At 32.7% G+C, this 27,536-nt stretch overlaps 1 protein-coding gene across 1 annotated transcript; it reads right to left on the bottom strand.

Moving 5' to 3' along the window:
- Positions 1–1,284: 1,284 nt before the first annotated feature.
- LOC139522749 (uncharacterized) lies at positions 1,285–25,800 on the bottom strand. The gene is made up of 11 exons (XM_071316255.1): positions 25,635–25,800; positions 23,941–24,058; positions 19,206–19,414; positions 18,474–18,588; positions 17,169–17,452; positions 12,701–12,815; positions 9,963–10,174; positions 6,675–6,789; positions 5,727–5,986; positions 4,694–4,831; positions 1,285–2,592 (listed from the first exon to the last, which is right to left on the bottom strand). The coding sequence occupies exons 1-11, from the start codon at positions 25,705–25,707 to the stop codon at positions 2,429–2,431; spliced, it is 1,803 nt and encodes a 600-aa protein (XP_071172356.1). The 5' UTR covers positions 25,708–25,800; the 3' UTR covers positions 1,285–2,428.
- Between the last annotated feature and the right edge of the window lie 1,736 nt (positions 25,801–27,536).

Raw genomic sequence — 27,536 nt, 5'->3', positions numbered from 1 at the left:
TTTAGAATAAATATCATCAATAGTACATACCTATTTGGTGATGGTGTTTAAAATAAAAAAAACATCAATAGTACATAACCATGTGGTGATGATGCTTAAAATAGATATCCTCAAAAGTACATAGCCATTTTGTGATGGTGCTTAAAATGAATATCATCAATAGTACATAACCGTTTGGTGATGGTGCTTAAAATAAATATCATCAATAGTACATAACCATTTGGTGATGGTGCTTAAAATAAATACCTTCAATAGTACATAACCATTTGGTGATGGTGCTTTCAATAAAAATCATCAATAGTACATAACCATTTGGTGATGGTGCTTTCAATAGATATCATAAATAGTACATAACCATTTGGTGATGGTGCTTAAAATGAATATCATCAATAGAACATAACCGTTTGGTGATGGTGGTTAAAATAAATACCATCAATAGTACATAACCATTTGGTGATGGTGCTTAAAATAAATATCATCAATAGTACATAACCGTTTGGTGATGGTGCTTAAAATAAATATTTTCAATAGTACATTACCATTTGGTGATGGTGTTTAGAATAAATATCATCAATAGTACATAACTATTTGGTGATGGTGTTTAAAATAAAAAAACATCAATAGTTCATAACCCTGTGGTGATGATGCTTAAAATAGATATCCTCAAAAGTACATATTAACCATTTTGTGATGGTGCTTAAAATAGATATCATCAATAGTACATATCCATTTGGTGATGGTGCCTAAAATAAATATCATCAATAGTACATAACCGTTTGGTGATGGTGCTTAAAATAGATATCATGAATAGTACATAACCATTTCGTGATGGTGCTTAAAATAAAAATTATCAATAGTTCATTACCATTTGGTGATGGTGCTTAAAATTGATATCATCAATAGTACATAACCATCGGGTGATGGTGCTTAAAATAAAAATCATCAATTGTACATAACCATTTGGTGATGGTGCTTAAAATAGATATCATCAGTAGTACATAACCATTTGGTGATGGTGCTTAAAATAAAAATCATCAGTTGTGCATAACCATTTGGTGATGGTGCTTAAAATAGATATCATCAATAGTACATAACCATTTGGTGATGGTGCTTAAAATAAAAATCATCAATAGTACATAAACATTTGGTGATGGTGCTTAAAATTGATATCATCAATAGAACATAACTATTTGGTGATGTTACTTTAAATAGATATCATCAATAGAACATAACCATTTGGTGATGGTGCTTAAAATAAATATCATCAATAGTACATAACCATTTAGTGATGGTGCTTTTAAAAATATCATCAATATTACATAACCATTTGGTGATGGTGTTTAAAATACATAACATCATTAGTACATAACCATTTGGTGATGGTGCTTAAAATAAATACCATCAATAGTACATAACCATTTGGTGATGGTGTTTAAAATACATAACATCATTAGTACATAACCATTTGGTGATTGTGCTTAAAATAAATACCATCAATAGTACATAACCATTTGGTGATGGTGTTTAAAATACATAACATCATTAGTACATAACCATTTGGTGATGGTGCTTAAAATAAATACCATCAATAGTACATAAGCATTTGGTGATGGTGCTTAAAAAAATACCTTCAATAGTACATAACCATTTGGTGATGGTGCTTTAAAAATTATCCTCAATAGTACATAACTATTTGGTGATGGTGTTTAAAAAACATATCATCATTAGTACATAACCATTTGGTGATGGTGCTTAAAAGCAATATCATCAATAGTACATAACTTTTTGGTGATGGTGCTTAGAATATGTCATATAAAATGTTTTTGAGTGTATTACATCATAAGTTACCAAGATATAATTTATGGTTAAACATAACCTAATGTGTGTATACAGTTGTTTCAGTTGATCTTTCTTTTAAATTCGGTGCAAACGGCAGATGGATAATATGCAACAACCTTGGCTTTAACACCTAAATTACAGGGTTGGTTGTTTTTTTTGCAAAATGATAAACAAAACCTCAGATAATGTGGAAAAAGACAATTCAAAACATTTAGTAAATAGTTCTGTCTTTCATACCTTATAAATTTCAAAAAAGATTATGTGTTCATTTTGATATGATCTTGGTAAATATCTTAATCTGACATCATAATGCTCATGTGAACTTGGTTAAAAATTGACTGTCGAATTAGCCAAGACTGCTAAAAGTGGTGTTTAAATTTAACAATAAATTGTCAGTAAGTTTCACGTTGCTGCAACCCTACCTTCGTACAACGCTACCCTAACTGAAAACTTTAACCGTCCAAATGCACTGCTTTCAAACGATTACAATTCCTTGTTTAGTGAGCAAAATCTAGACCAAAATCGTTACTTGTACTGATGACACCTAAGGTTTGGGAATAAGTTACACATTGTGATGATAACATACTTGTTACTTGTACTGACGAAACTGACGGTTTAGGACATACATTACAGTGTCGGGCACAATTCTGTCTGGCAAGGTCAATAAAAACGTACAAGCATTTGATCCAATTTCTGCGCATGCTGAGGGGTTCTTGTCGACACAAGAGGGTGTAGCAGTTGTCATCTGATCAGCTGAAACATATATATCTTTATGTAGATTGAAGACCATATGTAGATTAAAAAGCATGTGTAGATTAAAGAGCATATGTAGATTAAAGAGAATATGAAGATTAAAGAACATTTGTAGATTAAAGAGCATTTATAGATTAAAGAGCCTATATAGATTGACGAACAGTTGATTAAAGAACATTTGTAGAGTAAAGAGCATATGTAGATTGCAGAGCAGCATATGTAGATTAAAGAGCAGCATACGTAGATTAAAGAGTCTATGTAGATTGAAGATGTGTTGATTAAAGAACAATTGTAGATTAAAGAGCATATGTAGATTGCAGATCATATGTAGATTGCAGAGTATATTAAGATTAAAGAACATTTGTAGATTAAAGAGCATAATTATGTAGATTGAAAAGCATACGTGGATTAAATATACTATGTGGATTAAAGAGCCAATGTAGATTGAAAAACAGTTGATTAAAAAAAAAATTGTAGATTGAAGAGCATATGTAGATTGCAGAGTAGCATATGTAGATAAAAGATCGGCATATTTAGATTAAAGTACAAATGCAGATTAAAGAGCCTATTTTGATTGAAGAACAGTTGATTAAAGAACATTTGTAGATTAAAGAGCATATATAGATTGCAGAGCATATGTAGATTAAAAAGTATATTTAGATTAAAGAACATTTGCAGATTAAAGAGTATCTGTAGATTGAAAAGCATACGTGGATTAAATATACTATTTGGATAAAAGAGCCTATGTAGACTGAAGAACAGTTGATTAAGGAATATTTGTAGATTAAAGAGTATATGTAGATTAAAGAGCATATGTAGATTAAAGAACATTTGCAGATTAAAGAGCATCTGTAGATTGAAAAGCATACGTGGATTAAATATACTATGTTGATAAAAGAGCCTATGTAGATTGAAGAACAGTTGATTAAAGTACATATGCAGATTAAAGAGCCTATGAAGATTGAAGAACAGTTGATTAAAGAACATTTGTAGATTAAAGAGCACAAAATTATGTATATTGCAGAGTATATCTAGATTAAAGAGCATATTTAGATTAAAAAAAAACATTTGTAGATTAAAGAGCATATGTAGATTGAAAAGCATACGTGGATTAAATATACTATGTGAATTAAAGAGATGAAAAATTAAAGTGATTGTGAACGCTATAGGGAAACATTGCTTCCATTTAAGAATCGCCAGCTTTATATTAACATAAATAGTATTTAAACATGGTACACATTTTGACACAATATATTGTTTGAATTTGATGTATCTTTTTTTTCAGTTCAAACCGTATCTTATAACAAATTGATTCAACTATTTTCTTATTACCTAGGACATTAGTTTTCTCAATTGAATTGTTCTGTTATTATTTAGGTCATAGGTTTTCTCAATTGAATTGTTTTCTTATAAATTTGGTAATTAGTTTACTCAATTTACTCAAATGAATGTTCTCATTTTTGAAGATTTTACACTTGGCTAAAGATGCCTTTAACAACTAAATTTAGACTTTGGTAGATGGTTGTCTCATTGGCAAATCTTACTACATCTCCACATTTTTATATAGGGGAAATAGGTCTGTTATGTTTTATGACCACGTGTATAGGTTATCTAAATGTAGATATGTAGATTTTTCACAAGTACATCCATGTCATTGCTAATAAATCTTGTCAGAACATGCTGTTGTTTTTTTTACAGTGTTTAGTCCTTTCTCTTATGTTTTATGATCTCATTAATTTATAACAAAACTGTGTTTTAATATATAGTATCATAGCTCGTCACTAACTAACATCTGATTACCGTGTTTTCGATAAATGTGGAACGTCTGTTTTAATATTATAAAAACAGAGATTTTCATTCTTGCAATCTATTGAACAATACAAAACACTTTTCGCAGTACAATGAATAATGAATAACATTTTCAAATTTTGACAAACTTGGAATAAGCAGGGAAATTAATGAATGTATGTGTGTGTTTCCTTTACTACAGCGACCAAAGCAAAAACAACCTCCTAATTATTAAATAAAACAAGGACGAAAGATACCAGAGGGACAGTCAAACTCAGAGAATAAAAATAAACTGACAACCTCATAAACTTACCACACATCCCACAATAATGTTGACAGTTTTCTTTAGCCCATGGTATATACTCGTTGACACAAACCTTTTTACCATATAAATCACAGTTTGGAAGTTTATCTTGACATAAATTTGTAGGTGTGATCATACCAGGCTGAGCTGTAAAAATAATGACAATTAATAATACTAAGGTGTCATCATAGCTGAATGAACTGTATTAAAAACTTTGATTTCAAATGAGAAAGAAAAGGCAAAATTTTTGTGAATAATTAAAATTTTGTATCGGAGTGAAAGTTATTTCGTCACAGGATTTGTTTTAACCATCAACATACACTGAACGAGGGGCCACAGACACATTAAAATTGTACATTTTATTAAGCAAACAAATGTAGCTGAAGGTAAAATCCGGGAAGATCAAGTCGATCCAAATGGTTCTCAATAGCTGATCATGGTGTCAAAATAGCTAACATAAAACTCATCTGAAAATTGACCGTCCTTTGTATTCATTGCTTTGTTTAATAGCTTATCTACAGAGAATTGAAAATGAATTAGGAATTCTCTGATTACATGACTGGTTTAAGCTGTAACAATAAAACCTGATAAGTAATATTTAAATCAAAGATGAAATGAAAAAGAAACAAATTTATATAAAAAAAAATGTCAGACCAACATATCTAAATTGATACGTTTGGTATGTGACACCAAATAAGTCAAATTCACAAATGCTAATATCAATTCAATTTAGAAACAAAAATATGTCCATAGTACACGGATGCCCTACTCGCATTAGCTCAGTCGACTGTGCAATTTTGGGTCAAAATTCTCGAAAGATCTTACCATAGGAAACATGTGCACTAAGTTTCTTGTTGATTTGACCCTATTTTCATCGAAAACTATCATGACATAAAAAAAAACTGAAACGGGCACTATCCGTTTCCATGTTCGGTAGCCTGTAAAATCAGGGTCAAAACTCTCAAATTGAAAGATCATATCAAGTTGATTCGACTTCAGCTGCATAAAATAGTATAACTAGCTATATATAATGAATACATACCACACTTTCCACAATAATGTTGACAATTTCTCCTTGCCCATGCATCATATGGTGGTTGACATACGGACTGGCCATAATTCGCACAGTTTTCTATAACATCAGTACATCCAGGGTGAGGATCTAGTGATAATATGAGGGGTGAAGGAGTCACAACACCGGGGGCTACTGTTGTTGGAGTTCTACATTGCAGTCTCTTACAACACTGACCGGATACAGGTATAAGTTCACAGAGAGCAGGAAGTCTGGTGAACTCTGGACATCTGAATTGATAAAGTGTCAGGTCAAGTCAAAACATAAAAACAAACTGGAAAGAAGGACGGTTAGGATATCATGCAGGTCACTAGCAAAGCATTGCTTGTTAGCACTTCAATGAATAGATTGCAGTGGAACACAATTAGGTAAAATTTATTGACTTGGAGTTATCTACCTTTGTTCATTCTTTAGCTATATCTACTTTTTAACAGACAGTTCCATAAACCATAATTAATCGTGCACAAATTCCAATAAAATAGTTTTCTCGACAAGTAAGGTATATAAATCATTTTAAAACTTGAATAAATATTGAAAAGAAATTTTTAATTAATTGTTGAGCATGAATAGGGTCTAGAGTATTTTAATGTTGAGACAAGGCCTACCAATAAAACTATCAAGCCCGTAACAATAGGGTTTAATATTCAACCCCAACAGAGGAATATTTGATTGGGGCAAATATTTACAATAAGTCAGCTATAGTACCCTTAGTTGTTTCCCTTAAATATGACATCAAAATTATTGTGCACATTCCAACCTGTTCCCTTGGTAACCCCTTATTTTTTTATAAACAAAAACTGAATTATTTACTTTTTTTTCAGAAATTCCTCGAAAAAAATATCAATGAGTTATTTAAAACCCTTCATTTTCGTTGGTTAAACTCTAATCAGGGGTAAACAATAAGATAACAATACTAACGGAGCAGTACACTGATATCTTCCTGTTTTACTATCCACACATTTACAATGGAAATCACAACCATCGTCCCATTCATCACCAACTTGATGTAATTGTCCTTTGTAGATACAACCCACTGTAAACACAACACAAAATGTCATTATGTACAATTGTCCTTTATAGATACATCCCACTGTTAACACAAGACACAATATAATAATAATGTACAATTGTTCTTTGTAGATACAACCACTGTTAACACAAGGCACAATATTTAATATTATAATGTATAATTGTCCTTTGTAGATACAACCCAGTGTAAACACAGCACAACAAGTAATTCAATTATAATACTTTGATGTCAATTGTCACTTTGATTATAAAAGATACAGGAGGGACAGTCATACTCATAGATAAAAAAATGACAAAGACATGGCTAAAAAAGAAAAAAACACAAACAGACAAATAAATGTACAAACGACACAACATATAATACTAAAGATCAAGTAACACAAACATGAACACGAACCCTACCAAACATTGAGAGTTTGATCTTAAGTGCCCCGGTAAGGTAAGCAGATCCTGTTCCACAAATAACAATTTAGACACTCAAACAACTGTCGATAGTCACTTCAATTGAAAAATCTACTAAATGATAAGAATAAAATTCACTCTAAAGTAGTTAAAAATATGATATACTACTTTCATTTTTAAAACTTTCTGATAAACATTATTTTGTTGAAGAAAATCATGAAAACTTTAAAATAGCGTTATATCAAGAACAGTAGCATAATAGTCTTAAATCGATTAAGCAATAACATGTTCGGGTCACAAACCAAAATCGAGGGAAACACATCAACTGTAATATATGCAATTGAAACTTCTTGTTAAAATTTTTTACAAAGTCTGCCACATAGAAGCAAAATTATTCTGCTTTCCCCTTTTTTGTTAAAGCTAGAAAATTATCCTTTTTTCTTTGTAAATAACTGAAAAGGTATGCCATGTAAGATAAAATTAAACAACCTTTGGCCCCAAAGACTTTTGATAAAGTTATAGAACTAATAATACAGACCCGGTCGGGAACAGCATACCAGAAAGTAGTACATAATTAATATAAAACACAATAATTCGTACGCATAGCTGTATCTTTCACAATAGGTGAATTATTTTGATAGATTTCGTATAAAATGAAAGCTTGGGTCCTTGGAATAACTGTAGAACCCTTATGAAAGTTTTTTTTTTATATCTTAATGAAGGGTATAGAATTATAATATAAGGGTACATTTGTCCTGTTGTTCAGATCAGAAGTACCGGGTTTGGTACTATGAAACTTCCGGAACCAATGCGCTCTAATATGCAATCAAAGGTATGTTGAGTTTTTCAGAACAAGTTAGGATAAGCTTTTTCAAGAAATGATTACCACTTTATTTTAACCTACGACACATTACATGTATCAATTAATGCTTGAAACTGCAGAATTTGACATGGAAAGCAATTGGGCAATGCATTAGTAGTTTTATACCTCAAATGAGCTTATAAAAGTTAAGAGGAACAATAAATATGTCTGGGATACAGTTAGTTCATGAAATAAAGCTGGCTTCGCCGATTTTATTCATTTCCTCTTTTCAGTGTTTCTGTTGTTTTGTTGTTTTTCTGTTATAGTTGATGTGTTTACCTCGGTTTAGGTTTGTGACCGGGATTTGTTTTCTTTTTGTAACTTTATGACTATTAAACAGCGGTATACTACTGTTACCCTTATTTAAGGTAGTTGCAAACATCTTCATAAAATTATATCAGCTAAAATAAAAATAAAAATATTAACTTTGACCCTTTGATAAAATATAAGAAAAAATCAAAAGAACTGAACCAACCACACATTTAATCGGAAAAATGTCATTGGATATGCATGTAGCAGATTAACAAAAACTTATTTGTTAATGCTAAAGCTTAATATTCCCTTTACAATACATCATGAATCAAAAGTTCAGCTGTTTATTAAAGAACTATCTCTCTGTTGCGTTTTGTAAAAAGTAAAATCACAAAAAAAATTGAACTCCGAGGAAAATTCAATCGTAAAGTTCCTTATAAAATGGCAAAATCAAATGACAAAACACATCAAACGAACAGAGAACAACTGTTATATTCCTGACTTGATTCAGTCATTTTCAAATGTAAAAAATGGTGGATTGAATATTTGGTTGAATAGCGCGAAACCTCTCACTTTATGACAGTCGCATCAAATTCCGTAATATTTACAACGATGCGTAAACAAAATAGACATACTAAATTAAAGTCAAAATATGGGTACAGCAGTCATTACTGCGTTACAATATCTCAAAACAAGCAATCATTTACAGAAAAGCACTAAGGCATCTATCAATTTTAAAAACAAATTCAATGCTTCGCGTGTCTGACGTCAGAAAATGTAAACGTCACATAGGAAGAAATTTAGTCTTTCAATATTAAATAAAAAAAGAATATTACAATTTTACTTTGGGAATGTTGCTATACAGGGTTAAAAAATCAAAAGTTATGTGACAATTAATTTCAGAAATAGACCGATATTTAAAATTGTCCAAAAGTTCTTTAGAATTTTTACGAATCAACATATGATTAATACCATTACGAGAGTAAACTAATTTTGTCGTGTGTTAAATTTATTATAGAACAGTAACATAATGCCATATTATAGAACAAAAACATAATGACAGGATCTTTTAAAGTACAGGTATACGATATAATAACCAAAGAAACACAAAAATTCGCGTATATAAAACACACCAGCAAAATTGAAAAATAATACAAACACATTGACTGGATGTATCAGTACCGAGCCACGTCAAATGAGTAGCACAGAAAATTACCAAACGTTAAAAGTGATATTAGAAAGATAACAAAGAACAATGAAAGAACAATATAAAACGTTGTTAAGATGAAAAACGACATCAGTACGCAGAATCTAAACATCAAGACCATCATGTATTATTTGTGAAGTTGATACGGAATTTTTAAATCAAGGTGATCTTAGTACCTTCCAATGATTTTTTTTTAGAAAAAGGACGAGACGTTCTTTGACATACCCCTGGTTAATAACCATTTTGCTCAGACACTGATGACGTTTTACAAATTCTGAGTAGGAGCTGCAAGCTTTTGTTAAATCCCATATGAAGGTGAAGTTGGTATACTGCTACTAAGTACCACCTTAAATGCTGGTCAAAACAACCACAAACAAAAACAAGTTCAATAAACTATCATTACATCTGACTTTATCTCCAACAGTCTGTATAATTTTGAAGAAGAAAGTCTTACATCCATCAATACTGGTGGTGTTGACTCCTGGTTTATAGGATACTCCAGGTCTAAATCCTGAGAATCCACCAGTATATGAACCAACAACTGGAAATTGAGCATTAGGCTTCACTATTGATCCATCTCTGGTGACACATTGAATTCTTTTACAACATTTGCCTTGAACTGTTGTTGTGAAACACTGTGGGGGTAAGTTATTGTATGTTGGACACCTGATGAAATAAAACAGAAATGTGTTGAAAAACATTGACATTTGTTTTTTTCAATCTTTGTAGTCAAACCGCGGAAAAAAACAAATACATTCACAAGACTATAACCACTGCCCTCTGATATTCATTTGATGTATGAAGGTTTGTTGCATATAAACAGGATAATGTTAAGTCTTTGTTATATGGAATAATAAACAAGAAAAGGTAAAACGTTCAACACTTACCAAAGATTACACAAATGGAGGTCTAAAAATGACAGACATTGATTGCTTCTTAAATGCACTAAATATTTCATGGGTTAAACGATTAACGGCAAAAGAATTTGCTAATTGGAAAGTCATTCCAACATATTATTTCAATAAATTTGGTAAAAACAACCTTATATTTCATATGATGCCTGACAACATAAAATCATTACCTAATTTAAGTAATGTTCTACCCACATTTTACTTGAACATATTAAAGAGCTGGTATGAAGCATATAATACACCAACAAGTAATATACCTATCATAAATTTTAGAAATATTAGGCAGCAAATGTTGTGGGGTAATAAAAATATAAAATTTAAAGGAAAATGTTTAGTTTACCCAAATTGGATAAAAGATGGTATTATTTTCATTAATGATATAATTGACCAAAAAGGGCACATATCACAAAAACTTATATTGGAGAAACTAACCTCAAAAACCAATTGGATCTCAGAACTTTTAAAATTGAAAAATTGTATTCCAAAAGAATGGGTTAGTACATTAAAATCTGACAAATCTTTGAATATTTCTGTAAAAACAAAATTAAACTTGTCCTTGATTGTTAACAAAAAAACAGAACTAATTGAAAACATGTCATCCAAAGATATATATAACTATTTAAATAACAAAAATGAGGAGAGACCACTAGGGTTCTCCAAATGGAAAAACATCTTCAATCTAGAATCAATCACTCCAATAAATAATGTGCTTCAATTTACTTTTACCTATTTAATTAATAACAAATATAAAATGTTAAGATGGAAATTACTCCATTTCATCCTACCATGTAAACAATTATTACTACAATGGCACATACAAGAAACAAGTATGTGTGACTTGTGTAATGTGACTGAAGATTACGAACACTTTTTTCTCAAATGTCAATTCTTTCATGAATTTTGGGAGAAAATATATGTACTTGTAAGCAAAATCAAAATTGGGTCACATATTTTTAATTTTAAAACTTTAGTACTGGGCTATAAAATACATGATCCTGTGTATAATGATATAAATCTCTTCCTTACTGTCTTATTATATTCAATTCATAAAAGCACTCATATATCAAATTATAAACAAAAAGACATAGACGCTTATACAGTTTTCAGAAATGAATTTTTAAACACATACGAAATTAACATATATATTAATGCTAAAAACAGCAAATTTTTAAATGATGTAAAAAGATACATATGATCATGAATAGCTAGATACAATATTTTTTTTATGTATAGAATTTGTGTAGCAAAAGTTGACAATATATCCGAGCACGTGGTAATATACCAAAACAGCATGCTTTGTGAAAATGTACAGAATTTTGTCTCAAAATACTTTTATACACACTTTATCACTTAATCAAATGAATTTCCAACTACAACGTCGAAACTTACCACATGTAATTTTTAACCAAAGTTTAAGTTGTTCGTGTGTATCAATAAAACATACAAATTAATCCGGACAATTGATCAACAAGCTTCAACGGTTTTCATCAATAAGGTTAAAGGTCAACGATCATAAAGTTTTAATCTTTAGAAACAAAACCGGACAAAACTGTACACTTTCCGTAATTATGAAACAATATAGTTTGTAAAATGTATGTAATAACCATGAACTGTAAAACTAACAAACTATGATCTTATATATTAATTCACTGAATAAATTCCCTGGTTATCCAGTGACTAATTCACAGGGATACTCGGCCAACTGCTGTAGGTCGAGTAATTTGTTACAACAGCAAAGAAAAGTGCAATAAAGACATTATTTTATTAAAAAAAAAAAAAAAAAAAGTCTTTGTTCTCCTCTTATATAATGCGTTTCTCTGGGTTTTAGTTTGTTACCCCGATTTTGTTTTTTTTTGTCCATAGATTTACGAGTTTTGAACAGCAGTATACTACTGTTGCTTTTATTTGCATACTAGTTCAGGGATAATGGACGACATACCTAACTCCGAATTATACCAAAGAAACTAAAATTAAAAAAAAATAACTTGCTCTAAACCATTGTCTTGCATATTTATATGCTAAACAATGAAGTAACAATGATTCAAAATGATATTTTTCTGTTTTGAAGAAACAATCGAACAATCGGAATATAACACACTGCAGACCTTACAATTTTATCAGTCAAGACCAACAAGTTTTGATAAGTCTGATTCTGAAATTTGAAATTAAGGTATGAAAGAGTATTTTCCCTATACATTTGAAGGACTATTGTAATGATCAAAATGTCAAGAGTTTCTTAAGTGTTTGAATAATCCTTTGAAACCTTCATTGAAACACTTACTGTGGTTTACATTCATAATATCCAGTGGATCCATCTACGCAGGTACAAGTAAAATCACAGTCAATATCCCAGGATTCTCCCTTGTTGTATACCTTGTTCTTATATACACACTGATCTGTTAATATAATAAAACAATGAATAATTTACAGAGGTTCGTGAAAAGTCAGAGTCAATATCCCAGGACTCTTGCTAGTTGTATATATTGTTCTTATATATAAACTGACCTGTAAATATAACACCTTAACAACACTGTCGCATTTCAAAATGTGAGACCAAAGGCTGCAAAACTTGTGCTATTTTAATTACAGATGCTGAATTCACTAGCAATTGGACCAAGAAGTCATATTTTACCAGAAGTTACGATGATCTGAATTGTAAATCGATAAATGTCGTCTACGGAGTAGAGTGCAACCTTTGCGGCTTGGTATACGTCGGTGAAACGAAAGGAAGGCTAAACAAACGTATGTGCGGTCATAGATCAGACATTAACCTCAATGCTAACGACATTCTATACCAGCATTTCAATCAGCCCGATCATTCCATCGTTTCTATGACAGTTCGAATTATTGAAAAAATATACCATAGCTCGAACAATCCTAATCTTTCTACGACTCTCCGTAGACAAAAAGAAGACTACTGGATTAGACAATTGGGAACTGCAACACCGTATGGCTGCAATGACAAAATTGATGGTATAGGTATTCTATCTAGTCCTTCGTGTAACTCGGTGAATGTGATGAATATTTTCTACTCGACTCCTCGACGTAGACGTAGTCATGGCCATCGTCATTATACATCACCCTCTCTGCATGGTGTCTCTATTAATGACTTGCTGCCATGCATACAAAAACCGTAAGGTATTCATCACATTCGCACGAAACTTTATTCATTACCCCTTTCAAAACTTCATTCTCTGTTCAATTTATGTTTGGAATCCACAGTAACAAACCCTCATTCAAACCAATACAAACTACTAGCTATAATTTCGGATATTGCTAGTCACAGACTTTTCAAGCCAGTTCGCATTGGAAAAGATGAAAAAGAGAAAATATCTTTTCTAAATCTTTCCTTTGCCAACAAAGGTCTCGATGGCGTTAACCTAGGCAATATCCTTCATCATAAATTAGTTCAATCGAAAATACCTCCTTATTTCAAAGACCAGTCTGTACCAATAATTTCTTATACCTATACCAGACCTATTGCAACTAAAATTTTCAATTACAAACGCGTTTTGCAGGATCTCGATATTGACGACTTCAAGTCTAAACCTCCTGATTGCACTTGTGCTAGTTCCCAATTCACATATAATCCTGCTGGCCACGTTATTACCGGTGACCTTAACATTGTTAATAACACTTCTCTACGAAACGTGTTATCGAAAGGTCCGAAATATCGTGAGCCTAAATCCATCAATTGGAAACACAACTTTAAAATTTTGATGGATTCAGTCGAGGATTATGCCAGGCAATGGGCTAAGCGCGAGAAGGAAGACGTAGACACTCTATCCGAATGGATTAAGGCAGTGAGGTCGTTAATACAAATCAGAATTAAGAATCTGAATGGGTCCATCAATGCCCATGCTACGTCAATCTTCAAAGATCCAAATGTTGCTAAACACCTATCTGACCTCCATGATGAATATGTTGTTGTCCCCGCAGACAAAGCCCCAAATAACATCGTTTTTATCTGTAAAAGTCATTACATTAATTGCTTGATAAACGAATTAGGTATAGACAATTCACTTGGAAACCCAACATATACCCTCACGACACTTACCAAAGAGGAAATCCTGGATAATCATAGGTCTGTTCTTTGTTCCTTTGGTATTTCAACCAAAGATGAAGAACTGGATCTTCCATCACTGTATTGGATACCTAAACTACATAAGTGTCCTTACAAACAACGGTATATTGCTGGGTCTTCCAAGTGCTCCACGAAACCCCTTTCTAAATTATTAACATCCATTTTATCAGCAATCAAAGATGGGCTTCAAAGTTATTGTGAAACTGCCTATTCTAGAGGTGGCGTGAATCAGATGTGGATACTTAAAAATTCCAAAGATCTTTTAGAGTACATACAATCTAACTCTCTTTCATCTTGTAACAGTATTAAAACATTTGACTTTTCTACTCTTTACACAAGTATTCCACATTCCAAACTAAAAGACAAATTAAAAGAGTTGGTATTACTTTGCTTCATAAAAAAGAATGGCCAACGTAGATACAAGTATCTTGTCTTAGGGAGGGATAAATCATACTTTGTTAAAGAACCATTCTGATTCAAACAAAAAATTCTCTGAAACCGATATTATCAAGATGCTTGATTTCTTGATTGACAACATATTTGTTACGTTCGGAGGACGTGTTTTTCAACAGACTGTCGGCATCCCAATGGGAACAAACTGTGCCCCTCTACTTGCTGACTTGTTTCTTTATTATTATGAGGCTGACTTCATGCAGGAACTTCTTAGGAAGAAAGATAAGAAGTTAGCAATATCCTTTAACTCTACTTTCCGCTATATAGATGACGTTCTTTCACTAAACAATTCAAAATTTGGTGACTATGTAGATCGCATCTATCCCATCGAATTGGAGATAAAGGATACTACAGATACAGTTAAGTCGGCTTCATATCTTGACTTACATCTAGAAATTGACAATGAGGGTCGGTTGAAGACAAAACTTTACGACAAAAGAGATGATTTCAGCTTTCCAATTGTGAACTTTCCATTTCTAAGTAGCAACATTCCAGCAGCACCTGCATACGGGGTATAGATCTCCCAATTGATACGATATTCCCGTGCTTGCATTTCGTATCATGATTTTCTTGATAGAGGGTTACTGCTCACAAGGAAGCTATTAATCCAAGAGTTCCAAATGGTGAAGTTGAAATCATCCCTTCGTAAATTTTAAGGACGCCATCACGAGTTGGTTGACCGTTATGGAATAACCGTTTCACAAATGATATCGGATATGTTCCTTACGTCGTAACTACAATCCCCTTCCCTTTCATGAATTTGACCTACCGAATTAGACTATTTACCGGATTTGTAATCACATAAGCAACACGACGGGTGCCGCATGTGGAGCAGGATCTGCTTACCCTTCCGGAGCACCTGAGATCACCCCTAGTTTTTGGTGGGGTTCGTGTTGTTTATTCTTTAGTTTTCTATGTTGTGTCATGTGTACTATTGTTTTTCTGTTTGTCTTTTTCATTTTTAGCCATGGCGTTGTCAGTTTGTTTTAGATTTACGAGTTTGACTGTCCCTTTGGTGTCTTTCGTCCCTTTTTTAACAAGTAAACTCTAGTACTCCCTTGTTGTATAGTCTGTCATTACAAACACACTGATTTATAAATAGAATACTAAGGTACATTACCTAAAGTTGTCATTTATCTGTTTAAAACAGATGTGTAAATAAGTAAAATGTCTTTTGTTCTTGAACAATTGACAGGTCTTTCCTTTTGTAATGTAAAATACATGTTCAAATAGACGTAGAATGTATTGAAAAGTTCAAGGTCAAACTTAAAAAGCTTTAAAACATACTGAAAATCCTTTAATTAAGGTCAAAAAAACATAATTCGCTATATGGGACATGACCTTGACCTTTGACCTTTTGACCTTTGTCAAGGTCATTAGTCCCAAATGTCATTGCTGAAGACACCTTGGGTCTAGGACCTTTGGTCATATAGCAAAAGCTGAGTTTGCCTTTTCAGAAACCTAAAACAAGAGTTCGCTAACAAGGTGTTAGGTCAAAGATCAAGGTCAACATACACATTTGAACTTGAGGTATTTTTCAAAGTCGCATGAAATGATAATGAATGGTGAAGATCCTAGGTGTCTACAACTCACGGTTTCTGAGTTTTGGTGGCCAACCGACACCGGTTAATTTCAATAGAGGCATAGCCCTACCAATGAGTCGTTGAATCTTTTCGATCCAAATGTAATGAAGAACCAGGGTCTGGTCCTGAACAAATTTCACCCTTCGTTTTTTACTACCTATTACGGTTACAGTGTTGGAACGATAACACGGTTTTTGGGTTTCTTAGGGATTACTGCGAACCCACAAAATATTTCGACTCACAGGGCGAGTTCCGGATAGGTATTCATGACACCGATACAAAGTGTGAACATGAAAGCGACACGTCTTACGGTTAAGGCTGCTAACTTCGTCAAAGTTTGGTGGAAAAAGAATAATAATTATTATAATAATAATAATAAAACAGAAGAAATACAGTAAGTTCTTTCCCTTTTGAAAAAGGAAAGACCTTAATTATATAGAACAAAATAAGCAAAAGCCCGTCCATGGTCACAAGCAATCTGTACATAAAATATCAAAATATAGAATAAGAAACCTGCTTGATGTACACGTTTTTCTTGAAAACAAAGTATAGGTTAAGAAATGGTCAGAGTATTCGTCTTCGGTTCCTTAATTTTTGTATTTATATACGGATATACTACATTAACTTACTACTGATGCCAGTGATTTGATTTGGTTTGATTGGGTATCCTCCTCCTGGGATTACACTACTTGTGTTTTGTGAGGGGTTAGGACTGATTTGAATAATTTGTATAAGACTTGTTGGAGCAGGTGTTGGTAGCGAGCCTATTTTAGTTGGTAATGACGTTGGCACAAGCTGAGGAACTGGGTCCATGGTACCAAATCCTGGTATATCACAACTTATAACTGGACAACATTGTCCTGGTACCATCTTCTTTTTACAGTATGATGGTAATGCTGGATAGGCTGGACACCTAAAATAGTTTTATCGAAAAGGATAACAAAATATAAAAGGCAAATTTAAAGAAAGAACGTCCATACCATAATCATTGAGACAAATTTAACCACGTTTGAAACGAATGGACAACAACTGTCATATTCCTGACTTGGTACAGGCATTTTCAAATGTAGAAATGATGAATTGAACTTTCGACATGTATGACAGTTATCGTTCCAAGCATTCGAGATTCATCATTCCTTATTGATCAACGTTAGGTGGTTAACTAATGATATCGGATGTGTTCCTTATGTCGTAACTACAACCCCCTTCCCTTTCATGAATGTGACCTACCGAATAATACTATTTACCGGATTTGTAACCACATAAGCCACACGACGGGTGCCACATGTGGAGCAGGATCTGCTTACCCTTCCGGAGCACCTGAGATCACCCTTGGTTTTAGGTGGGGTTCGTGTTGTTTATTCTTTAGTTTTCTATGTTGTGTCATGTGTACTATTGTTTTTCTGTTTTTCTTTTTCATTTTTAGCCATGGCGTTGTCAGATTTTTTTAGATTTATGAGTTTGACTGGCCCTTTGGTATCTTTCGTCCCTCTTCTATAGTAATGATGACACCGGAGACACAAAGTGAAACTAATAATGCCTGTACCAAGTCAGGAATATGACAGTTCTTGTCTATCGTGTCTCATGCGTTTTGTTATTTGATTTTGTTATGTGATTATGGACTTTCCAAATTGATTTTCCTCTAAGTTCGTTATTTTTGTGATTTTACTTTTTTTTTTTACATTGTTCGATTTGAGGTTCACTTGACATTAACACTAACATAATGTGACATATTTTGTATGCCGTACATAAGGAATTTTGAAAAAAAACTGATAGAAAACTAAAAACTACAAGACAAAGTATAGGAAGAAACATGTAACTTCAAGTCAAATTTAACTATATAACACAGGAATTTAGGAAGGTTTTGGAGTTTATACGACCAGGCCCCCTTTTGGTCATTTATGTAGTTCAAACATAAACATATACAATCTCACTTAGATATACATCTGTACAGTCCTTTAGGTCCGTTCAAACAGGTACACACATCTTCACACCCATCATTCCAAGAGGCTCCCTGTTTGTAAGCATTGTTCTTGAATAAGCAGCTGTCTATAAGAAAAATCACAAGTCTTATTTAGAATACTCTAAGCTGTGATATTCTGAAAATGTGCTCTCCTTGATATCGAAGTTAACATATTGCAAGGTATTATAATAAACACACGCTATTTGAAAAAAGACACGTTTATACTTCTGAATTTTTATGTATGCAGGTACCAGGTTGACAGACACCCAAACAATTGACTTCTTAAATACATCTCTGAAATCTTACAATAATAGATATAGGAAAATCTCTATATGATTATGCGTTCCTTGTAAAATCTACAGAATTTGTAATGCAGCGCTTTTTATAAGGATATGAATAGATAAATTTAAATAAAGTCAAAGATTTGATTTTTATATTGTGTTTCACTCTTACAAGTCGTTTCCTCCATATAAATGATCATCAGATCCATGAAACACAAACTCCGTGATTTCAGTCGTTACAATAGCAAGTAAATGAATGTGCAAACAGAAATCATGTAGCTTTATTTACTTTGTATTTTTTTGTAATTAATCGCAGATTAACTAAAATATTCTCTTAATGGTGTATAATTTTTCTGATTACCACTACATGTATAAAGAAATATTTAAAAAAACTGACAGTTTATAATATTTACAACTAGTACCCTGTAAAGCACTATGGTTATGACGGGATCCATAGAAAACAGTATTTGTTCCTATTGGAACCAGATTAAACTTGTTTGGTGGAATGGTTCCTGTGAATGTGTTTCCAGTGATTGGAATATAGGTGCCACAGTCTGGAATCTGACAACAGAAATCTGTTGGGTCTGGTTTCAATGTACAAATTGATGGCAAGCTGGAGTAAGCTTTACATCTGTCAATAAACAAATAAAATATGGTCTTCACAATCATAAAGATGTCAGAAAGTTATTAAGAGAGTAAGCTTACATCTGTCTATATGTAAACATAGTATGGTCTTTATAAAGATGTCAGAAAGTTATTAAGAGAGTAAGCTTTACATCTGTCTATATACAAACATAATATGGTCTTTATAAAGATGTCAGAAAGTTATTAAGAGAGTAAGCTTACATCTGTCTATATGTAAACATAGTATGGTCTTTATAAAGATGTCAGAAAGTTATTAAGAGAGTAAGCTTACATCTGTCTATATGTAAACATAGTATGGTCTTTATAAAGATGTCAGAAAGTTATTAAGAGAGTAAGCTTACATCTGTCTATATGTAAACATAGTATGGTCTTTATAAAGATGTCAGAAAGTTATTAAGAGAGTAAGCTTTACATCTGTCTATATGCAAACATAACATGATCTTCATAAAGATGTTAACAAAAGTTATGTTTCAATGTCAACGACTTAATATAGATGTTGTCGAACTTCCAGTTCTAGGATACCTTTCTAATAAGGTGATCAAATGTATCATGTATTCTCTATAAAAAAAAAAAAAAAAAAAAGAAACTTTGAAAACTCTCAAATATATACCTCAATGTGGGACTCAATATATATATTTTCTATTTGTTTTGTTTTTGATAAAACAAGAACAAAAGAATAAGGTTTACAAGGAGTGAAAAACCCATTCAAAAAAAGCAGTCTGACATAATGTAAAAACTCAGTTATGTGTTTTAAGCTTGAACATCATATATAGCAATTTAAAGGTTGTTTTGCGTATTCCAAATAAATCCTTGTGTTGATATGGATCAGCAGGTCAAGGTTGACTGTATCGTGTATTCATATCAAAAACAAAAAAAATACGCCATGCTCCTTGTATATAGTTGTCAATATGGAAGGGTATGACACGGACGACATATCTAGCAAGCGTTGTATTTGGTATATGAGACTAATTTAAAAGATAAAGGCTATAGCATAACCCAAAGCACTTACCTGTATCAGTTTAATAAAGGTAAAAAAATATTACTTTCAGCAAATGAGTTATTGAAGGATTTTTTTAATTTTAAAATAAATGCTTAATTTTTTTTCGCTATTGGAATTTCCTTAAATGTTTTTTTAATATCTTGAAACAGTTTTTAGTGAACACTGTAAGTAATTTCTCATGCTCATGCTATTTAACGAATAATCAATTTCTATTGTTATGAATAACAATGGACTTTGTTTGCTGGATGAAGAAGCAGGGGTTTCCAGAAACCCCGCTTGTCACAGCCTGTGATCAAAATCCATTATTATTCTGAACTAAAGATCTATACAAATTACACGTGTTTCAAAAATAGAAACAATGGAGTATAACAATAGAGCTGGGTTGTAACATGAAAGTTTACCCTAGAATACAATTAAAGATAGAAGTTGACGTGAGGCTCTTTAATTTACAGGTAAATAGTTACAGGTACCAGGATTTTAATTTAGTACGCGGACTCACACCTCGCCCACACAAGACCCACCAATGACGCTCCTATCAAAATATCTACAAAGCTAAACAAGCACAAAGCTGAAGAGCACTGAGTATCCAAAACTCCAAAATGTTGTGCCAATAAGGCTAAGGTAATCCATGCCTGGGATAAAAAAAAAAACTTAGTTTTTTGTAAGTTTAATGTTTTGTAAACAGGAAATTTATAAAATTGACCACATTAATGATATTCATGTCAACACCGATATGTTTACTACTGGGCTGGTGATACCCTCGAGGACGAAACGTCCACCAGTAGTGGCATCGACCCAGTGGTGTAAATAGTTATCAAAGGTACCATGATTATAATTAAGTACTCCGATGCGCGCCTCGCTAACACAAGACCCACCCATGACGCCCACATCAAAATATCTACAAAGCTAAACAAGCACAAAGCTGAAGAGCACTGAGGATCCAAAACTCCAAAAAGTCGTTTCAAATACGGCTAAGGTAATCCATGTCTGGGATAAGAAAATCCTTTGTTTTTCGTAAAATTCAATGTTTTGTAAACAGGAAATTTATAAAAATGACCACATTAATGATATTCATGTCAACACCGAAATGTTGACTACTGGGCTGGTGATACCCACGGGGACGAAACGTCCACCAGCAGTGGTATCGACCCAGTGATGCAAATAGTTATCAAAGGTACCAGGATTTTAATTTAGTACGCCGACGCGCACCTCGCTAACACTAGACCCATCAGTGACGCCCACATCAAAATATTTACAAAGCCGAACAAGATCAAAGCTGAGGAGAACTGAGGATTCAAAACTCAAAAAATCGTGCCAAATATGGCTAAGGTAATCCATGCCTGGGATAAGAAAATCCTTAGTTTTTCGTAAAATTCAATGTTTTGTAAACAGGAAATTTATAAAAATTACCACATTAATGATATTCATGTCAACACCGAAATGTTGACTACTGGGCTGGTGATACCCACGGGGATGAAACGTCCACAAGAAGTGGCATCGACCCAGGGAAAAGTCACATGCTATTTACCTAACTGGTTAACCATAGACGCTAATCTCAAGGTCAAGATTCAGGTGGATGCAGGACTAATGGTGTACAAAATTACATTCGTATGATTTAGCTGTTCAATTATAGTGATTGGTTTTAAGATTTAAATATTTACACGTTTAATCACACAATAACTTATTTGCCGTACAGTTATAAAACTTGGTAATATAATCTTTACATTAACATATATTATCACATGCTAATTTACCTTGATAAACAGTTATAAAAAAAGGATGTGATTATCGGTACATTCACATTTATATAGTTATATGATAATTTACCTTGATTTACCGTTATACAAAATGGTGTGATTATCTGTACATTCACATGTATTTTCGAATGATAACTTACCTTGATGTACAGTTATAAAATACGATGTGGTTATTTATATATGCTGATGTATAGTCACATGATAATTTACCTTCTGTACAGTTATAAAAAATGGTGTGATTATCTGTACATTCACATGTATTTTCGAATGATAACTTACCTTGATGTACAGTTATAAAATACGATGTGGTTATTTATATATGCAAATGTATAGTCACATGATAATTTACCTTCTGTACAGTTATAAAAAATGGTGTGATTATCTGTACATTCACATGTATTTTCGAATGATAACTTACCTTGATGTACAGTTATAAAATACGATGTGGTTATTTATATATGCTGATGTATAGTCACATGATAATTTACCTTCTGTACAGTTATAAAAAATGGTGTGATTATCTGTACATTCACATGTATTTTCGAATGATAACTTACCTTGATGTACAGTTATAAAATACGATGCGGTTATTTATATATGCTGATGTATAGTCACATGCTAATTTACCTTCTGTACAGTTATAAAAAATGGTGTGATTATCTGTACATTCACATGTAAAGTCACATGCTAATTTACCTTGCTGTACAGTTTTAAAAAATGATGTGATTATCTGTACATTCACATGTATTGTCACATGACAATATACCTTGTTGTACAGTTATAACAAAAGAGGGACGAAAGATACCAAAGGGACAGTCAAACTCATAAATCTAAAATAAACAGACAAACAATAGTACACATGACAAACCATAGAAAACTAAAGAATAAACAACACGAACCCCACCAAAAACTAGGGGTGATCTCAGGTGCTCCGGAAGGGTAAGCAGATCCTGCTCCACATGTGGCACCCGTCGTGTTGCTTATGTGATAACAAATCCGGTAAATAGTGTAATTTGGTAGGTCACATTCATGAAAGGGAAGGGGATTGTAGTTACGACGTAAGGAACATATCCGATATCATTTGTGAAACGGTTACTCCATAACGGTCAACCTACTTGTGATGGCGTCCGTAAAATTTACGAAGGGATGGTTTCATTTTCACCATTTGGAACTCGTGGTTTAATAGCTTTCTTGTGAGCAGCAACCCTCTATCAAGAAAATCATGATAGGGAATGCAAGCACGGGAGTATCGTATCAATTGGGAGATATATACCCCGTATGCAGGTGCTACTGGCATGTTGCTACTTAGAAATGGAAAGTTCACAATTGGAAAGCTGCAATCATCTCTTTTGTCGTAAAGTTTTGTTTTCAAGCGACCCTCATTGTCAATTTCTATATGTAAGTCAATATATGAGGCTGACTTAACTGTATCTGTTGTATCCTTTATCTCTAGTTCGATGGGATAGATGCGTTCCATATAGTCACCAAATTTTGAAATGATGTGATTATCTGTACATTCACATGTAAAGTTATATGATAATTCACCTTGATGTACAGTTATCAAAAATTATGTGATTATCTGTATATTCACATGTATAGTCACATGGTAATTTACCTTGCTGTACCGTTATAAAAAATGAGGTGATTATCTGTACATTCACATGTATAGTCACATGATAATTTACCTTGATGTACAGTTATAAAAAATGATGTGGTTATCTTTATATTCTGATATATAGTCTCATGATAATTTACCTTGCAGTACAGTTATAGAAGTTTATAATAGAATCTTCACATTCACATGTATAATCACAACCATCGTACCAGTATGAACCGTTAGAGTGCTGTGAACCGTCAATGTAGACACATATATCTGTAATAGTTACATTGAACAATAAGGCACATATGTGTTAATTCAATAAGCAAATCAATACAAAAACCTATAATTGGGTATTTTATTTATGTTGATGTATAAAATGAAGTCGACATTTTGAATTTTGCAAATCTATATTTTATAGGTAATACAAAACTTTCATTTAAAGAAAGGGTGAAAAAAAACCAATCGAAAACAAAAACAAACAAAACAGTCTGTAAATCAATCCACAAAAAGGAAGAAAAAATTGTAAATGATCTCAGATGCAGATCTGGATTAACATCGGTCTCCTGTTCTGTATTGCTTATGAGTTGTTAAATAAATACAACAGTTCGAAAATCACAAATCGATGAAGAGAAAACAAGTATCCATGTTAAACTGAGATTAACCCATCAACTGTAAGGGGAAAACAACAAAACAACAGAAACACTGAAGTGCAACAAAATAACAAAACCGACAATTCAAAACACACAGACACTAACTATAAATAACAACTGTCATTTTCCTGACTTGGTACAGGACAATCAAAGAAACAAATATGGTTGGTTGAACATTGTTTAGCGGCTAGCCAAACCTCGCACGTGAATGGCAATGTTTAATATAACACTAAACGATAACAATACATGGCAGTACAAATAAATGCAAAAACATTACGGACAGAGAAATACACAAATAAACATTACAATAGGACATTTCGACATGCTCATAGTTATTAAGGTACAATGTTTATAACGTATGATACCATACATGCGTTTCGTCTACATACGACCCTCTAGTGACGCTTAGATTAAATAAGTCAAGAAAGCCAAAGAAGTACAATCTTGAAGAGCACTGATGACCCAAATTGCAGAAACGTTGTGCTAAAAACGGCTAAGGTTAATAATGGCTTGGATAAGAAAATCCTTATTATTTAGAAAAAAAATGGACTTTTGCAAACAGTAAATCTATAAAAAAAATGACTATATAATTGATGTTCATTTAACAATATAAGAATTACAAATACAACATCATAACTAAATACATTATTGTCGGATAACAAGTGCCCTGACACGTCGTATTGTATTTCGAAATAATACTCATCTAAACAGTCACATTTGGAAACAGTTCACGCTCGGTATTTAAAAAAAAAGACGACATAAATGGCAAACAACAATTAAAGACTTGGTAAAAATGTGCTTAGCCGTTAGTTTTGTCGTTTGAATTGTATTACATTGTCTTATCGGGCCTTTTATAGCTGTCTATGCGGTATGGGCTTTGCTCATTGTTGAAGGCCGTACGGTTACCTATATATGTTAATGTCTGTGTCATTTTGGTCTTTTGTGGATAGTTGTCTCATTGGTAATCATACCACATCTTCTTTTTTTTCATATTCATATACAGTAGTGTGCTCCTTCATAGAAACTGCTTCGAATAATTATTGGGAGGAACAATCAGACATTACATACCGTAAATTTTATGGGCATAATAACGAATTTTATTAGAGTTGTACATAATTATTTGAAAGCAAAACTTAGGTTAGCGTACAATTATTTTTAAACATTTTTAGATTTAGGAATGATAATGATACACATCTTACCTTCTGTTTTCGATAGACTGTCCCCCGTAGTTACGAATAATATATTAAGAAATAGAAAGAGTTTGCAAACCATCCTTCAAAAGATTAAGCCAATAATGAAACTAGTTATTCGATAGTAGATGTATATAGAGAGTTCGTGAGGTCTAATTCCTTGTGTACTTGCTTATCATCCAGGAAGAGAACCATATGAATGAGGTCATTTAAAGATATCACAGAAATAAGATTTCCGAAAATAGAAATAATGATTAATCCACTACCAACATACAGTAACTTACTTTCACAAAGCATTTGAACTTTTCAGTCCGTTGTTGATATTTCCCTAATCCTGGCCTAAAATAATTATAGTGTCCACCTACACAAGTTCAACAGTTCATTTAGCCAGATAAGAAACTGGACAGTGAAAGGTTCTACATAGGAAACTGGAAAATTCCCAATTCATACTGTTCTATTAAGCGGTTAACAATCTGGAACAAAAAAAACTGATTGTGATTTATTGATCGGTCACCGTATTAATCTCCTAATGAGTTAAATGCATTATTTTTGTAGTTCTATTTTTCACCCAGAGCAAGGGATATACATACTATGTGTTTAAATCAAAATAGAGTAATTGATCGATATAAATCATCTCTTCTCCTTTTCCCTGCTTTTTATTCGTTTTTATTTTGTCTTGTCTGGTGACTCTGTACGTCACATTACCTTGTGTAAGTTGATAAAAATAAATCATTTATTGATAAGGCACAGGATCAGGTTGGCCATTTAATGTTAATAAGCATATCGTAACTAATGTATATACTTAGTTTGTTTATTATTATTATTATTATTTATAGTGGATTGGGAAACACGTTTTACAACTTATGTTAATCCCTTTCCACTTTGCGGGTACGAGTGCTGCCTTGTAGCGGCATTAGCCTGCTCTTTTTCAAAATCTACAAGGATGTCTTGAACGTGCAAGATATCTCTTTTATCACGGGTCAGCCATTTATTGTCCCCTTCCGACGGACTATCATTGTTTTCTCAAGACCAAGACCATACTCGAAAATGGTGTCAAGGGAGAGATGTATATACCTATTTCATAAACTATAGAGATATACATTGTAGGTTACTGTCCTGGTATCTTTGACCTCTCCGTCATCGAAGACAATATAAAGCAGTAAATGGTGACCCTTATGAAGCACCTGAGTACACCACAAGATCATGTTGAGCATAAACTGTAAACCCTATGCACGCACTTTCGTTCTAAACGAAGCATATGCACCTTTATTACTTATCCTTTTAACGAACCTGAGTTTATCACAAATCTAGTGGAGCAATAACTGTTAAATAAACTTGTAGATCATCAACTCAATACCCTTCAGAACCGTACGGAAATATCTGCGGACTATATGGAGCAGTACATGTAACTGCGTACTGGTCTTAAGCACATGGTTCACAGAGAAGCAAGTGGGGCAATAACTGCTCACCCTTTTTAAACACAAGATTCACCGAGGAGCATGTGTTGCCTTTTTGAAGCAGGAGAATACACCACGGTATATGTGGGGCATTAGCGGTTACCTTCCTCGATGACCTCGATTTCACAGCGGTTTTTTGTTGTAGTTTGTGTTTCCCCAGTTTCGTTTACTTCGGGTTCTTTTTTGTTATTTATGCTTGGTTTATTTGTTTTTTCTAGTTTTGTTCATACTCTTATCCGGGGTTTTTTCATGAACTTGTGAATATTGATTGATAACTTGGTGTATTCTGCTTTCGTTTTGGACACAATGTTGTCATAAAAAATACATTAAAATTTCTGTACTAATTTCAACATATGTATTCGTCGTCATTAGAAATTATTGCTTTACTATATTGAAAAAAAAACAAATAATCTTCAGTTTTCTATGTTGTATGAAAAAAAGATGTGATATGATT

The sequence above is a fragment of the Mytilus edulis genome, chromosome 5 (genome assembly GCF_963676685.1).
Source record: "Mytilus edulis chromosome 5, xbMytEdul2.2, whole genome shotgun sequence".
NCBI lineage: Eukaryota > Metazoa > Mollusca > Bivalvia > Mytilida > Mytilidae > Mytilus > Mytilus edulis.
This window is presented reverse-complemented; position numbering and strand designations above follow the sequence as displayed.

Bases quoted from the DNA above. Each gene is read 5' to 3' on its own strand.
- LOC139522749 (XM_071316255.1), bottom strand. From the start codon at position 25,707: ATGGTTTGCAAACTCTTTCTATTTCTTAATATATTATTCGTAACTACG. The intron at 12,816-17,168 runs GTAAGTTAATGT...TTATATTAACAG, and splicing joins TCAAATCACTGGCATCAGTA to ATCAGTGTGTATATAAGAAC. The intron at 2,593-4,693 runs GTAAGTTTATGA...TATATGTTTCAG, and splicing joins ACATTATTGTGGGATGTGTG to CTGATCAGATGACAACTGCT.